Source organism: Hippoglossus stenolepis, chromosome 6 (genome assembly GCF_022539355.2).
Source record: "Hippoglossus stenolepis isolate QCI-W04-F060 chromosome 6, HSTE1.2, whole genome shotgun sequence".
In the NCBI taxonomy this organism is placed as follows: Eukaryota; Metazoa; Chordata; class Actinopteri; order Pleuronectiformes; family Pleuronectidae; genus Hippoglossus; species Hippoglossus stenolepis.
In genome coordinates this window covers 9662420-9677946 of record NC_061488.1, presented here as the reverse complement: position 1 = coordinate 9677946, position 15527 = coordinate 9662420, and the positions used below count along the sequence as shown (strand labels likewise).

General features: G+C 43.1%; 1 protein-coding gene across 3 annotated transcripts in view; it reads left to right on the top strand.

Annotated features, from left to right (window-relative positions):
* Positions 1-15527, top strand: part of nkain4 (sodium/potassium transporting ATPase interacting 4) — a 48364-nt gene that overhangs the window by 5183 nt on the left and 27654 nt on the right. For all 3 annotated transcript variants that reach the window (XM_035159991.2, XM_035159989.2, XM_035159990.2), the window contains exon 2: positions 15257-15394. In XM_035159991.2, coding sequence (XP_035015882.1) covers positions 15257-15394 — 138 coding nt within the window. The remainder of the gene's footprint in view (positions 1-15256; positions 15395-15527) is intronic.

Genomic DNA, 15527 nt, shown 5'->3' with positions numbered 1-15527 from the left:
TTAGCCCAGAGTGAACTCTAGCTCAAACTATCACATAAACATATCTGATGAAATAACAAAACAACAAAAGCAGTGACTTTCTAACACAGTATGTTCTTCTCTTGTGTAACTTAGTGATACAGAAACTCTGTATCTTGGACTTTTTTACCTAATATGATACCAACACCCCCCATCATTACTAACATAAGTGAGCCAACTTGGGTCAGCACCACCACCAGAGTCTTGTATTGCCAAATGCATCTCTGCAGCCCTGTGTCAGTATTAGAGAGTGGTCTTCCAAGCATTATCATTCTGAAATTGCGGAAAAATCTCAACTCACAAACTAACAATCACGACTGAGCAACACTAAACCAACAGGGAACTTGTTGTGGAACAGTTTCACGTAGGAACAAAGTGGATGAAATGGGTAATTTCCCACAAAGAAAAGGCCACAAAAAGGAACATGTCGACTGTGTGATTTCACAATCCAAATATTTGTCTTCATGCCATTTTCAGCGTGTAAGTTGCTTGCTCGGAGGTTACTCTCATTGTTTCCTGTGGCTAAGAGGATTTTGAAAATGGTTACAGACCAGCAGCAGATAGAGAGCAGAATGCTGTGTGAAACATACGCCCAGAAGCAGGGTTATACCCACAGTCTCCATCCGGTGAGTCAGACTAACAAAGTCTACTCTTACTGCAGTAGAGACAAATTAATCACAATTCAAGTCCAAGTAAGGATTCAATGGACAATAAAGCAATGATATTTATGGTGAATTGATACTAGCCCTCTTGTGTCCTAGTTTGGAAGTCACATATAATACTCCAGGGTCCCAAGGCACTTCGTTAGTAAGCCTGATAAACCTGAAATGGTTCCGCGGTTTAGAACATGCGAGGACACGATCACTGACAGAAATGATGCAAGTCATTAGGACCTGGTTAGATTTGTTCATTACAAGTTGCTTTTCAGGCAATTAAAACTACAAGACCACTGATTACAAGCTGTTGTGTTAATGGTAGAAATCAGTCGACCACTGATTTGACTGCAGGACTCGGCTCTTTAGGGCAACACACAGAATCCACTTCTTTCAAGGAAATGAATGTTTTAGTTTCCTGTGCCTTTTTATAGAAGGGTTTGTTTGTTAGGTGTTTAAATATCATTTTAACACTTTGCATATTGGCCAACTCAGAGTACTAATCTGAAACCAGTTCATTTAAAAAAATTGATGAAGAAGGAATGATTTGACGGTTATTCGCCTCCTTTGAATACGGTTTCCAAAGTTTGCTTGGTGAACTTCCTTGTGCTCTTTTGTGTGATGGATCTTTAAATGCTCCATGAGATCGCTCATGTTATAATTAGCAACACTAGTGTCCCCCCCTCAAAACTGAAGTCTTTAGTTCACTTTGCCAATTTACGCTTGGGAGTATCCTGCGTGAAATATTGCTGACATTTAAGCTTCCTCTGTCTAACGCTACATTACCAGAAACCACCAGAATTGATTTCCTGGAAAATAAAATTGCAGTTTTATCTCATTGAAAGGAATATACTTTAAAGTCAAGGTTTTGGATCAGTACGTAGATTTGCGTATGATTTGCCGATGCCTGACATGGTATTTTCAGCTGTATTGGATGCATTTCTGATGCTGGTATTTGTATTGGAACATCTCTTCTTGCAGAGACGCTGTGAAAATGGGAGGTGGAGCGCAGAGGGTTCTAACAGTATGTGATCATTGGCTGAAGAGGCTGCAGTAATGTAAGGTTTTAACCCCGTCTCATGCTGTCTTTGTTGGATTCTTCTCCATTTTCCTTTTGAAGGTCATGCAGGTTGCCACAATTAGGTTGTGTGTGTGTGTGTGTGTGTGTGTGTGTGTGTGTGTGTGTGTGTGTGTGTGTGTGTGTGTGTGTGTGTGTGTGTGTGTGTGTGTGTGTGTGTGTGTGTGTGTGCGCTCTGTCAGATGGACCCCCGCTGTTCCAGGCTGATTGTGGTCTCGACCTAGACTGTGTTGATTGCTATGCTTGAACGGCCCCTTATCCACAGAAGAGTGGACCCTGTCTGGCCTTCGCCGCAAGTGCCAGCGCCATCAACGTGAAGACGATTGAACAACAGGCTGCAACAACGTGTGTGTGTTGTAGGTCACAAAGCAAGGTGACTGTATAATACATTCCCACTCAAAGCTAAGAGTTTTGGAGTCACCCCCCAGTGTGTCATCTCACCTGAGAGCCTGATGCATCCTGGGTACACTGGGATGAGAAGCACAGCTTGAATGTGCAATGAGTGTTCATGCTCCACCCACAACGTGTATCCTTTGTGGAAACACAACAATGCTCTGTGTCATCTCCCAATCCCATTTTCTTTGGAACGGGGGAAATCCTCTCCTCCATTGTCTCCCCCTGCTGGGATCTCAGGTTGGAATATGTTTGAATTATTGATCACCAACCGATTTATCAGCGAGGCCAGAGCCACTGGAGATTTGGGGGGGGGAAATGCAAATCGAAAGGTGCAGAGAAATAGACAGCGTAACGGGGGGGATGGGCGTGGGGTTCGACCTCTCACTCCGGGCCAATTATGAGCATGACCCTAGAGACCTGAGATCTCTGTGTTTAGCTTTTCTCTTCCCCCCCCCCTCTTTCGTTTTCTTTCCATCTCCCTCCCTCTTTCTGGTGCACCGTTACCACGGAAACCTTTACGTATACTATAAGATGCTGAAGAGTCTGCAGGGAATAAAAACCAACCTGTCAAAGGGAAACATTGGAAAGTATGACGCAAATCTGAGTTAGCGTGCTGAGGAGGGACGAGTGCTGGTAGATGACCTCGGGGTTGGGCTGCAACAGAACACGGGGCTCAGTTAACATCTCGCTCTCAGGACAACTGTCACTCTAAAGATAGCCCTGCTCACATACATAGCCTTTAACCTCACCACAGAAACGACCCGCCCAAAATGCAACGCAACAATTAGTCCGATGCAGCCGGGTTGTGTTTTACTTGAGTCCAAGCTTTATTTGGAATCAGTTTATTTTCAAGGTTTATCTCTTGTTAAGCAGAGATGAGAACAGCCAGGTTTTGTGCTAATTGAGAAGAGGTGACGACCTTGCTGTTGTTTCCTGACCTTCCCTGGCGTTCGCTGTGTGCATGTTGGTTCATAATACTACGTGTGCTCTTGGAAAAATCATCCCCTCTTTTCCCCCGGTGGCCATTTTTACTACTATTCTCCATTTTAATGTCTTCAATTTAACAGACCATTAATTATGTGGTTATAGCCGAAAACCTTGGGCTGGCAGAAGTGTGTGTGTGTGTGTGTGTGTGTGTGTGTGTGTGTGTGTGTGTGTGTGTGTGTGTGTGTGTGTGTGTGTGTGTGTGTGTGTGTGTGTGTGTGTGTGTGTGTGTGTGTGTGTGTGTGTGTGTGTGTGTGTGTGTGTGTGTGTGTGTGTGTTCTGCATCAATGACACTGCAATATTAAGCCGTAATGGAGATAAAACTAGAACTATTTGCAAGCCCATTTCTCTCTTTCCATTCCAGCGTTTCCAGCGCTGTCATTTGTTATAGTGTGGCGTCGAATAAATTGCTTCGGGAGCACCACAGCTGGAATGACTATCTTGACAGATCTGTCGAATGACTGCAAAGCGTATTCATCTCACTAAAATCCTCCCCACAGTTTTTTGGCATTTAGTCCTTGTTTTACAAGAGGCTGATGACCTCACGGATGTTTTTGCTCTAATTGCCTCCACCATAAGTTTTCACCCCTGTCGGTTGTTTGTTGGTGTTTTCTTTTTTGATATGGGTCTCGGAAGAAGCAATTAGATTTCGGTGAGGATACTAATCAGGGAGGATTTTTTTTCCTTCTCACTTTGTTTAACATTGTGCGATTTTTCAACATTTTCAGTTTTCCCACAGAGTAATTCCTGGATTTTGATAAAAAAGGCATATTTAGGGAAATTATGTCTGAGTGTGTGAAACTAGTGCAGCATGATTGGATTTAACGGCACTGCTCGGCCTTGGGATGAACAAAGTATAACTTTCTTCACTGGTGCTTGAAAGATAAAGAGTGATGGTATTATGATGAAAAGAAAATGATTATGGAAAGCAGAGCTGGAAGGTGTAAACTGCTGACAGCTGTTTCTTGACTGTTTACTCCTGAAGAGAATTTCCTATCGCAGCTAAATCGCTTGTTAATTGGGGTGAAACCCAAACAGCTTTCTGTTCTATCTGGGACAGGGTGGGACCGAAGTGGAGAGAGGATTTAAGCTTCACCACTTGTGTGTGTGTGTATAGCGATTTTCAGGCATTGAACTTGTAGGTGTTTGACTTTGCATATGAGGAATGCAAAATACAATATGGAGATTTGTATACAAGAATCCAAATCTCTTGAATCTCGTTGTCTCTTCATAGTTGACATGTTTGTCAGAGTCTTCTATGTGTATGACTTCTCTCTTTCTTCCTGAGATATATTCTTCTAATATTGCCTCCGTCGCATGTTAGAAACATCTTCAACACGGCCGCTCGCTGCAAATTTCCATTTTCTTCCTTTATACCAAAATAGAGTCACTCTGACATTTTCTGGACACTTTACAAGGAGGCAGGCAGGAAACATTCCTAGAAAGTGTCTGGAACAACTGACTCGGACATTTCCGTTCTCACATACATTCCCTATGGAAAGTTTCAGGAAAATATCCTTGCTGAAATCAGCTCATGTGTGTGTTCCTTTGTATCTCTGTCACTGAACGTTTGTTAATGTTACCTGATATTCTTTGTTAAGAGTGATTCAGTCTGCTGCATCTCTGGTTTGCTATGTGACGCCCATGCAACAAGAAACAAGGAGACAAAACTGCACAAGTGACATTCATCTCTTTGGGTTGAGGCTGAAATCATAACACCCGCTGCTGCTGCTGCTGCTGCTGCTGCTGCATCCATCCTCAAGTAGATGCAGTAAAGACCAAATAGCTTCTAATAATCCAAACATTGCTGCCACCAGATAAACTTTAAAGAAGTGTTTGGCTGACTGCGAGGAGGAGGAAGAGAGATAAAGCGAAGAAGAGGGAGGGAGCAGAATAAGCGTCTTACGAGAGATACCAGCCATGTGGGGAAGGATGTTTGCTGTCACAGTGAACAAATTTGGGTCATATCGCGGTGAACCTCGCTTCACCATCAAGTCAGCTGCTTGACTTATGTGCTTAAATCCTCTAAATGCTGCTTGGCCACTTTTATGCAGACTGTTCTCACTGTGAGAACGAAAGCAGACAGCAGACACTGGCAGATGTGGGATAACTGTTAAAAGGTCTCATATTTTACATCTCCTGTCTGAGGCTTCTCTGCGGAGCTGAAGCTGGAACAGCCGATCAGAAGAGAGGTATCGCTGCCTCTCGTCTGTAAACAGAAGTCTTTGGTCTCGTTCCAGGTGTGATGCTGGAGCGGCGGAGCTCCCACGTCTCCAGCTCACTCTCATTGGCTGCTCCACCTTCTGGAGGAGCCAATACTGTGTCAGTAAGCGTGCATAGCTGCAAAATGTGAGACAGTTGGGGACATCAGGGAGGTGGGTGATAAGGCAGCTGGCACAGAAAGAGTGGAACATATCGAGTGGTTTACCAGGAGCAGGAGTGGCCTATACGTTTTTGTTTAAAGGCAATGAATATGGACTGTATGCATTTCTCTGTGGACTGAGCATTTTGATACATTTTTAAAAAGATCTGCTAAAAAAAAACATGAAAATCTTACATTCTATAATATGGGACCTTTACATTTTTTATCTAAAGATTCCCTGTGGCTATATAAACCAAATGAAAAGGGATAGTTCACCGAAAAATGAAAATTCACTCATTATTGACTCACCACTATGCCGATGGAGTGTTTGAGTCCACAAAACACTTTAGGAGAACGGTGTTGCAGCCAAATCCAATACAATTGAAGGAAATGGAACCCCTTCTTCAGACGTAATAAAACAACAGAAAATAAAATAAAACGCCTTCATATTGCTCGTGTGGCGTCATCCAAGTGTCCGCAAGCCCCGACGTTCAAATTCAACTCGAAACAGCGTCATTTACACTGTGTTTTAAGGCTTTAAGTCCTCTGATATCGTCCTGGGAGGCGCCTTCACGTTCTGACACACTGGAAAACCGCACACACTCTCGCCCAAGGGCACCCCCGGAGTGCACGTTCGCATCGCTACGTTTTTCATTTTTCAGTGAACTATCCCTTTAAAGCCCCTAAAAATGTGGCATGAAATTTAAAATATGCCTCTATAATGTTAAATAATCATGACTAAACATGCAACAATTAACGTAAAAAAAAAACAACCTCTTTTATTATTCATTTAAAGTTGATCGCTCATAAACTCACTCGGCTAATCTGTTTTATTGGGACTTTGCCCCATTAAAACTGAATAAAACAGATTTATTAGGGCTGTGTGGGTGGTTTGATCAGATTTGACTGACAGTGTCGCAACAGCCCACCAACTGTCAACAGACTCTTATTCAGATGTTCCTAAATCCTGATGGATCTCCCGTGGATTTCAAACTTCAGTGAGAAGAAGGGGAAAAAAATAGAAACACAGAGATGTCTCATGTGAAACAACCAGCGCTGCTCAGAAACCAGTGCGTCTATAATCACACACAAGAAGCTGATGGAGCACACACACACACACACACACACACACACACTGACACTTAGAGGGAATTTGTGGAATGCTCTTTTTCACATGTGGTCCCTCTGATCTTTGTGCTCTAATTAACACTTGTTAAACAAAGTCTTACAGGGGTAAAGCCTAATCATAGCTCAACTATGAAACACTTATTGATCTACTTAACGGGGAATGCCAATCATATTTACTTCACATACACACTGATGATATTGTGCAGAGTAAAAATCAAAAACCACCTCCCTCTATTCTTTATTTCACTGTCTGCCTCGTGTCAGTATATTGGTGCTCGGTAGCCTTTCCACAGCGAACACTTGAACATATCATAATAGAATAGAAAGGTGTTGCTAATAATATTGTGACCCAGTCGGCCATGACAGTGAGACAGTGAACCAGGACCCTGTCTCCAACGAAGCTGCTGTTACCTGTCAAAATGTCCATGGGTGAAAAAGGGCCTCTGGCCTTTTTAGTGATACTATCAAAGTAAAACCAATTAATGTCTCTCACAGATTAAAAATGTGTTATCTTTTCACACTGCAGTGTTCAGAGTTTAATGCAGACAGGCATTCATGTGAATTATTTCTAGTTGAGGGGCTAATTGCAAAAGCTTGGTAGCAAACGCTTAGTGGCAAAAGCATCCATGCAGGTTTAGCCCCACAACGACAGATCTCTTCACTTTTGAGTTGAGTTGATGAAGTTGAAAAGCCTAAAATCTTTAGTAAATAGAGGTCCTCCCTTACACAAAAACACTGCTCCTGCAACACTTCATCAATCGTACAGCCGACACTTATGTTTCCACCATTTGCAAAATGCTTGGCTATAGCAGCCAGTCTGGTGCGCCCCTTAAAGAAGCCAGGTAAAGCGAGAGAAGGGTGAGTCTGACATTTCTGTCACTTGTTGGACGTGGTTGCCCAATCACAACAGAATGGGCAAGCTGGCCAATCAGAGCAGACTAAGCTTTATCAGGAGGGGGGCCTTAAAGAGACTGTAGCTAAAACCAAGTGTTTCAGACAGAGGCTGAAAAGAGGAGCTGCAGCAATGGACAGTCTGAGGAAAGAGATGTGTTTTCTGAACATTAGAGCATGTAAACCTAATACTAGCCCAAATTAAAATTATTATTATCTCCTTTAATTCATTGTTTTAGGTTTTTGTTTGAATTCTGGTTTTGCTCTCAAGGAAATCACGTGTAATGTCCATCTGAAGGATTTTCCAGAGGGCTTGAAAATGATCTGAAAGTAAAGCAAGTCGACAGGGAAACGCAAAGTGAAATACAAAAAGCAGATGAGATCTGGGATGAGGAAACTGGGTAGCAGATGGAGAGATAAAAAGGAGATCAGAGTGTCTTATAGATCGGTAACTTTAACCACTAAGAAGGTCAGTCGGACCAGGACTCTGAATTTGTTTGGAGAGTATATATTGGACCAAATATTGGCCCACACTGAAAATGTTTGGACTGCAGACCAGGAGATGTTCACAACATCATCTTAGAGTGAGAAACTGTATCAGAGAGAACGTTACAGTAGAGCCGACCACAGAAGTGAAAGAAGTACTGCAGTTTTCCAGAGGGAGACTCAGTTCAAAGCGATGGCTTATGTTTCTTTCAGTGGGATGGATTTGTTTGTTGTGTGTTCCCAATAGCAATGAGAGATTAGCATGTTATTAGCACTAAAAGCATCTAGGCTTTCAGCAGGCACGTCTCAAAGAAATCAAGAGCCGCAGTACAGGGAGCTCGGCACTCTGCGTCTCTTTAGCACCACCACCTAAAACAAGTGATGAAGTACAAAGGGGAGTAGCTGCTGTGAGTTCCACTGTGCGGACCATATTTCAAACAGCGAAGAAGAAAGTGGCTTTACTACAGGCACCCTACCTTTTAATCCCTGTCTCAGCTGCGGTCGACCAGGCACCACCACGGGCTATCTATCTATCCAACTCTCAATGTAGTCACACACACACACACACACACATATTGAGATTGGCACCATTAGTTACACTCGGATCAGGCAGGCACCAGGGTATAATAACTTAACTCAGACGAGAGGTGAAAAATTGGATTGGAGAAAGTTTTTGAGAAGTACTGCTGGGAGTCACAGGGTGAAGACAAGCCAGGGTAAAAGCATGGCACACAAAATCACAGCTATAGTCTCCGTTACTGTGTTTCTCTTTATGTACATTTGGAAAGGAACAAGTTTTTGACTAACACAGCTGTGTGTACTCGCAACCTCACAACACAGATTGCATGGACTCTCAGATTCCTCACAGATCCAAAATGTTGTATTATAATATAGAAGATAACGCAATATATACACAAAGACAAATGAATGGATTTTGGATGTGGTATGGGTCAGGAAAGAACCAATAACATTTTGGAGCGGATCCGGATCAGAGGGCAGATCCAGGATTTTATTTTTGTCTTTAACATAGCGAGACAACTGTTTAAAAAACATTTTCGCTGTTTTCTAAGGAATCAATGCAGAGATCTTGATGAAAAAAACTCTGTCGTCTTTAGGGAACTGGTATTTACGAGCAATTTTCTCTAGCTTGATTTGAGTTTAAGGGACTGTTAGGCTTTGGCAACATCTTTGTTGTGTTTAGGGGTAAAATTATCATGTTATTCACGCAAAAATTACAAAGTCAATGAAAACAAACCATATTTGTTATTATTTTCTATTTTGTTAATGATCTTTGTGTCCGGTTTGTGTTGCCTTCCACTTGGGGCATTTGAACCTGATTTACAGAGCTATGCAAGCGCTCACAACTAGACTTAGCACTAGATAATGTCTATGATGATGAATGGGAAAACTACATGAAGACAGTGACAAAGTGTTAATCAGACGCTGTGTCATGCTTTGTTCTGGCTTGTCTTTTTTCCAGTGACTCCAGACAGGCAGTAAAGTCTCTCTCCCTCTCGATAAGATGGTGAAATCCGTATGAAACAGAAGTGGTAATTGGGATAGTGCAGACAAATTGCCCGTCTGAATCCTATCGCTCTGTCTGGCTCAGCTCATTGGCTAATGCTTCGTACGTCTAAATAAAAACAACGCATTAGCGAAAGACACTGAGATAAAGCGCAGGAGATAATGTGGTAACTCTCCGTAATTCACCGCTCACATCTGCTGGCACTCCTCAATTTCGTCCTTATGCTCAACTGTGTGAGTCAGAATGATATGCTTGAACACAGGGGAGACTGACTCATGCTGCCTGAAGTCACTCACACACACACACACACACACACACACACACACACACACACACACACACACACACACACACACACACCTGCTTTTCGAATCCGCTGATCCGGATGACACATTCAGTAACATGTTATCAAAGGACATTTCACAGAGGACACAGAGAGAGGAACGCTGATGTGATTTATAGTATCTGGAGGCGACGGTGGCGAGCTGAGAGAGTCACCAGTCAAGTCTGTCCTCTGTCTCTGGGGAGCGTCGTCTAGTCCCCCACACTTTCACACCTAACATCTCACTATGCGTGACCTAGCACCTCTGTGTCTACATCCTCAGTACGTTACTTTTAAAACATCACTTTTGCCTTCATGCCTGTTTCGAGCCCCCAAAGTGGAAGCTTTATGAGACACTGTTTTAGTTTGGAAACTCTGGGACATTAATAAATCTGTGGATATAATGCTACGATAAGAATTACACATACACACACTCTCTCTTCTTGATTGGGTCTTATCAACTGACCACTTATTAATCAAGCTTTTATCACATCACCCTTTTATGAAGGAAAACAAAGTCCTGATGGCTCTGCTAAAGTGAAGCCAAAGCGTCTCAATCACCACCTGGTGGCTGAAGTATAGGTCATAAATCTGGCCTCCTCCGTGTTATTGGATGGGACCAAACTTAAAAAGTCAACTGCACAGACTCTGGCTCCAAATGTTAAAGATGGCAGCTCTCGTACCCATGATAGTTGGGTTTCCTTTCTGGGAGGAAGTAGTGATGTGCCCCTTCTTTATATACAGTCTATGATGCCTAGTCATTTCTTAGCCCTGTGTGTCCATGCCAGTTGACCCTTTTAAATAGAGTACTCGATCTACTGTTCTTACTCATGTTTTTCCTTGTGTTGTCTCTTAGGCTATGACCTATTGTTGATCCATTGTTTGCGTGTTTATGACTTTTGAAACACCAGGAAAGACCTTTTAGTCTTTTTACCTACATTTGTTAAATCTGTGAATTCTCTGCTTCTGAGTCTCGGCATCTTGATGTTGTTCACTCATCTGGATTTTTAAAACAGTTTTCAAACAAAAACATATTGGTGTGGATGCATATCACTAAGCTCAGTCTGTGTTTGAAATCCCTTTTAGATGCTGTGGCCATGCATTTCAGCCACTTATCTTGCGCATACACACACACACACACACATCTTAATTAGCTCCTCTCGGACGATGCGGATCAAACGTCATTTTTCTCTCAGAAACGTTGGCTCTGATCCTCTCGTCACTCTTTTATCTTGTATCTCTTTTCTTCGTGGCGTGTATAAGAAGGTGGTGATGATTGAAATGTTGTGGGGCTTTGATATTCCTATTAAGGAAAGCAGGATTTATGTTGTAAGGCCGTGTCCCCTTGTGTGTTCTTCATTGCTCTGTGGGTTCGCTCATTTGTCCACACCTCAAAGAACTGAGTGAACGTACAGAAGCTGAGGTCCTCTAACAGACGCGGCAGGATTTACATATAGGTCTATGATCTCTGTTAATACTCTGTTATCACGTGGCTGAAGGAGTGAATAATTGGTAGAAACTAAAACTCTAGAAATAGAGAGAATGATAGAGGACGGGCAGTAGTGGAGGTGCAAGAGGAGGTTGTTGCCTCCTGCTGCCGTTCTCAACCCCCTAATTGCTAAGTATTTATGGTGGGAGTGGTATGTGTGGGCAACATGCTTCTCCACATGTACACATCCGAAAACCAAAATACACACTGAGAGATTCCGTCACCGCGTTGGGAGCCACTTGTGCTGGCAGGAGGTCAGCGGGAGGCTTTTACAGGCCGTTATGTAGCCGGATCACTATTCCTGGAAGAGCGTTGGTATCTTTTTATTAAATTCTACCCCACTCTGCAGTAACCCGCTCCCTATGAATTGTTGGCTAATTGTCCAAGATGGCTTTATGTGACGTTGTGTGTGTGTGTGTGTCCAGGGTGGGCAGAGACCTTTCTGTCCTTGATTGATTGTTGTCATCTTGGCGGATTATTGAGTTAGCAGCGAACGTGATAGGCTCACTGCAGCATCCCAAAGGAAAGAATGCGCGCACACACACACACACACACACACACACACACACACACACACACACACACACACACACACACACACACACACACACACACACACACACACACACACACACACACACACACACACACACACACACACACACACACACACACACACACACACAAACGTCCCTCAAGCCTATACACGTCTCTAATTCAACGACTGGTGGAAATCTTTGGAATGGGTCGACGGCCATGTATAATGAATGTATCAAGTGATCTAATGTATATGTAGTTGGATGGATGAGGGTTAATATACATTAACATGACAATATGGCTGAGAGTGGCTGAAAGGGTCCAGAGGATATAGTGTGTGTTTCTGTTGTCTGAAAACATTTTAAATTTGAAACTATAAACCTAAATTAAAATGTAATTAAAAACATGCAAAATAGTTGAAATATGTAAAGTAATTTTTCTGGTCAAATGACTGAATTCTTTCAGGCTTTTCATTATCACAGTGTAAAAATTGAAACCAACTACAAAAGCCCCAGAGGCTGTTTACATTTATCCAGCCAAATGGAATAAAGGCTGTTTAACAGATTTTGCAGAGCCATCAGATGTCTTTTATTCCCACCAGATTTATCAGAGGACATTCTAAGCTCGCAGGTCCACTATCTGTCTCTATCAGCACAAGGAGATAAACGCCATCCTATCTGTTTTCTGTAATCGTGTGGAGGGATCCACAGTTTGTCAGACCTTGACTTGACAAGACCATATATATGCAGTATAATGGGTTATTTTTAGTTTTCACTCTCACATTTTATTATCTCCATTTGTCTTAACAATTTTACGATAGAATCTCGTCGTTCTAGCTTTGCATCTGAATTGATGATCATATTTCATCTGTAAGAAAAAATGTTGTACGCTTGTATTGGTATTAAGGCGCCCAAAGTGTGCCGAGAAAACATTTGCCACACTGTGCCACCACCAAGCAGCCTGGACCCAACCTACCCTGTGTGGATTGACACAAGACAGGTTGGGATCATACCATCTGCAGCCTCAGCAGAAATCCAGATTCTTCAGACCAGTCTTTGTTGTCCCAGTCCCGCTGAGTCTGTGACAACTGCAGCCTCAGATTTCTCTTCTTCGTTGACAGGAGTGGGACCCGGTGTTCCGCTGTTGTAAAACCATTTTGCCACAAGGTTTAACTTGTTTCTTCACCCTAGTTTTGGTTATCTATCTATAAATATTGGCAGACAGCATTGAACTGCAACAGACAATTTATGTAGGAAACCATTATGAGTTCTATGAAAGTGATTTCAAATGTTAGTCTTCGGGACAGACCTGTTCTCGACCAGTTGAACTGCAGGCCTGCTCTGCGCCATCTTTGCTGACATCCTCCTGCAGGAGTGTTATTGAGCTCTCAAACATTGACCCAGACGACTCGTGATGTTATTCATTCCCTCCAGCCCCTTCTCCGTCCAGGGGGCAGACAGAGGTTATTAAGAGGGAGAGGGAAGCTCAGTCGTTGTACACATACTCTATTTGTGATTTTCTCTCATGTCTCCATTTTCATTATATTCTCTCCATCCATCTTAATTTTCTTTTCCTGCCGTTGCTAGATTCGTTTTTTCTGACTGACAGTCTCTCTCTCTTCGACCTTAGTGCGATCATGTTCGGTGCAGGTGGCAGTTCACTCACCACGCCCTCTGTCGCTTCACACCCTGTCTGTGGAGTTACCGCCCTCCACGTGAGAGTGTGTTCATTTTTAATTATCACTCGGGATTTGATCATCACCCTCCCCTGCCTGTCACTATGTCTCATCGGGTTCCTGGTAACATATCCATTACATTTGGAAGAGGAGCCATCACTGTGTATCGAGCATTTTGTGTGTGTGTGTGTGTGTGTGTGTGTGTGTGTGTGTGTGTGTGTGTGTGTGTGTGTGTGTGTGTGTGTGTGTGTGTGTGTGTGTGTGTGTGTGTGTGTGTGTGTGTGTGTGTGTGTGTGTGTGTGTGTGTGTGTGTGTGTGTGTGTGTGCGCGCTCATTGGTGCGTTCCTATCATTGCAGCAGAGACGAGATTCCCCCTTCCCTCATCCATCTTCAAGCGCTTGGCTGGAAATGACATGTCGAAGCACAACAAAACACATCATTGCTCGCAGGACACACACACACACACACACTGGGAATTGAATAAAATGGAATTGGACTGGCAAAGGAATTTTAATTAAATGGTTCACACCCGTCCCTGTATTTTGCCCCAAATGGAATGCTAATTGGGTCGATGCAAATAGGGACTCCCAGATGTAGGTTAATTCTCAGTCCAGACAACAAGTGTTTTATCTGCATATCATTAATGAATCTCTCTCCATGCTAATACACCTGAAAAGGCAAATCGCATGACTCTTTTATATTCACATACACTGGTCATGCGGCGTGCCGTTGTGAATAGGAAGCAGATTGTCCACTTTGTAGTTGCAGAAGATTCTGCGAATGAGAAGGTTAAAAGTAAGACCAAGGATTTCTTTACCTGCACTTACAACAAGGTGGAACTGTTACTGACAGTTATGATTAACAAACCTTGTGATACATGTTGCGTTCTTTCTTTAAGTCTCAGTCGGGACTTAAACAAAGGCCTGGAGTTATTAATATGAATCAGGGCTGCAAACATCTCTGTTGTAGCGACTTGAAAACCGTAATCCATAAAAGTATTATGGATGCCAGGTGTAAACGTAACAAAAATAAAATATTATTGTAGCCTTAAAGGGTCAATTTTTCAATTATTCAATAAAAAACTACATCGTGAATGTGTCAATCTTCTCTATGTAAAAATAACTATCGGTAAATATGTAAGATTAGGACGGGTGAGTCTGTAATGAGAAAACAGTGAAATTCCTCTTTTCATTGCACAGGGTTTAACTTTGCTTGTACACGTGCAGGTTGTTTGCAAGCAAATATTTTAATAAGCGTCTAAGCTCTCTGCGGTGGTGTTATGAAGCAGGGCTCTCACCTCCCGCCACGTTCCCAGAACATTATTATTCCTGGAGGCCACTGGCAGGACGGTTGGAAACAGTGAGCGTCTCCTCTGCTCAGCGGGAGACGAATCGATAAATCTGTCATTGTTTGTTCTCTAAAACTTTTTAGTCTTCTCCTCTAGGCGATGCTGTCGTCAGGGCTGCGCATGACAATTTCCTCATTGTTGGATTGTTGGGTAGTTGCTGCGAGGTACATTGTCTTCAATAAACTATTAACAGTGCATGGACATGTTGCCAGAGTTTATTTATTATGCTGCCGTGTTTGGCTTATGCAACCCGCACCATGTTGCTCGGTTTCACTGTCACAGCAGGAGGGCACTTTTTCTTCCAGAACATATGAACCTGATGACATTTGTTTTTCCTTTTTTCTCCCTCTCTCTCTCCCTTCAGTTGCTGGCTTTGGAGAGACAGGTCTTTGACTTCCTGGGCTACCAGTGGGCCCCCATCCTCGCCAACTTCGTCCACATCATCATCGTCATCCTCGGCCTCTTCGGCACCATCCAGTACCGGCCGCGCTACATTGTGGTGGTGAGTACACCTCGCCGACGACTGGCAGCTTGAGTGAAAACCTGGCGCAGTCACATAATCCTTTTCCTCGCGGTTTCTGTTAAGCAGGGTCACATCACTTTGCATTAGTCCTGCGCCTGCGCTCGTGCTCGTA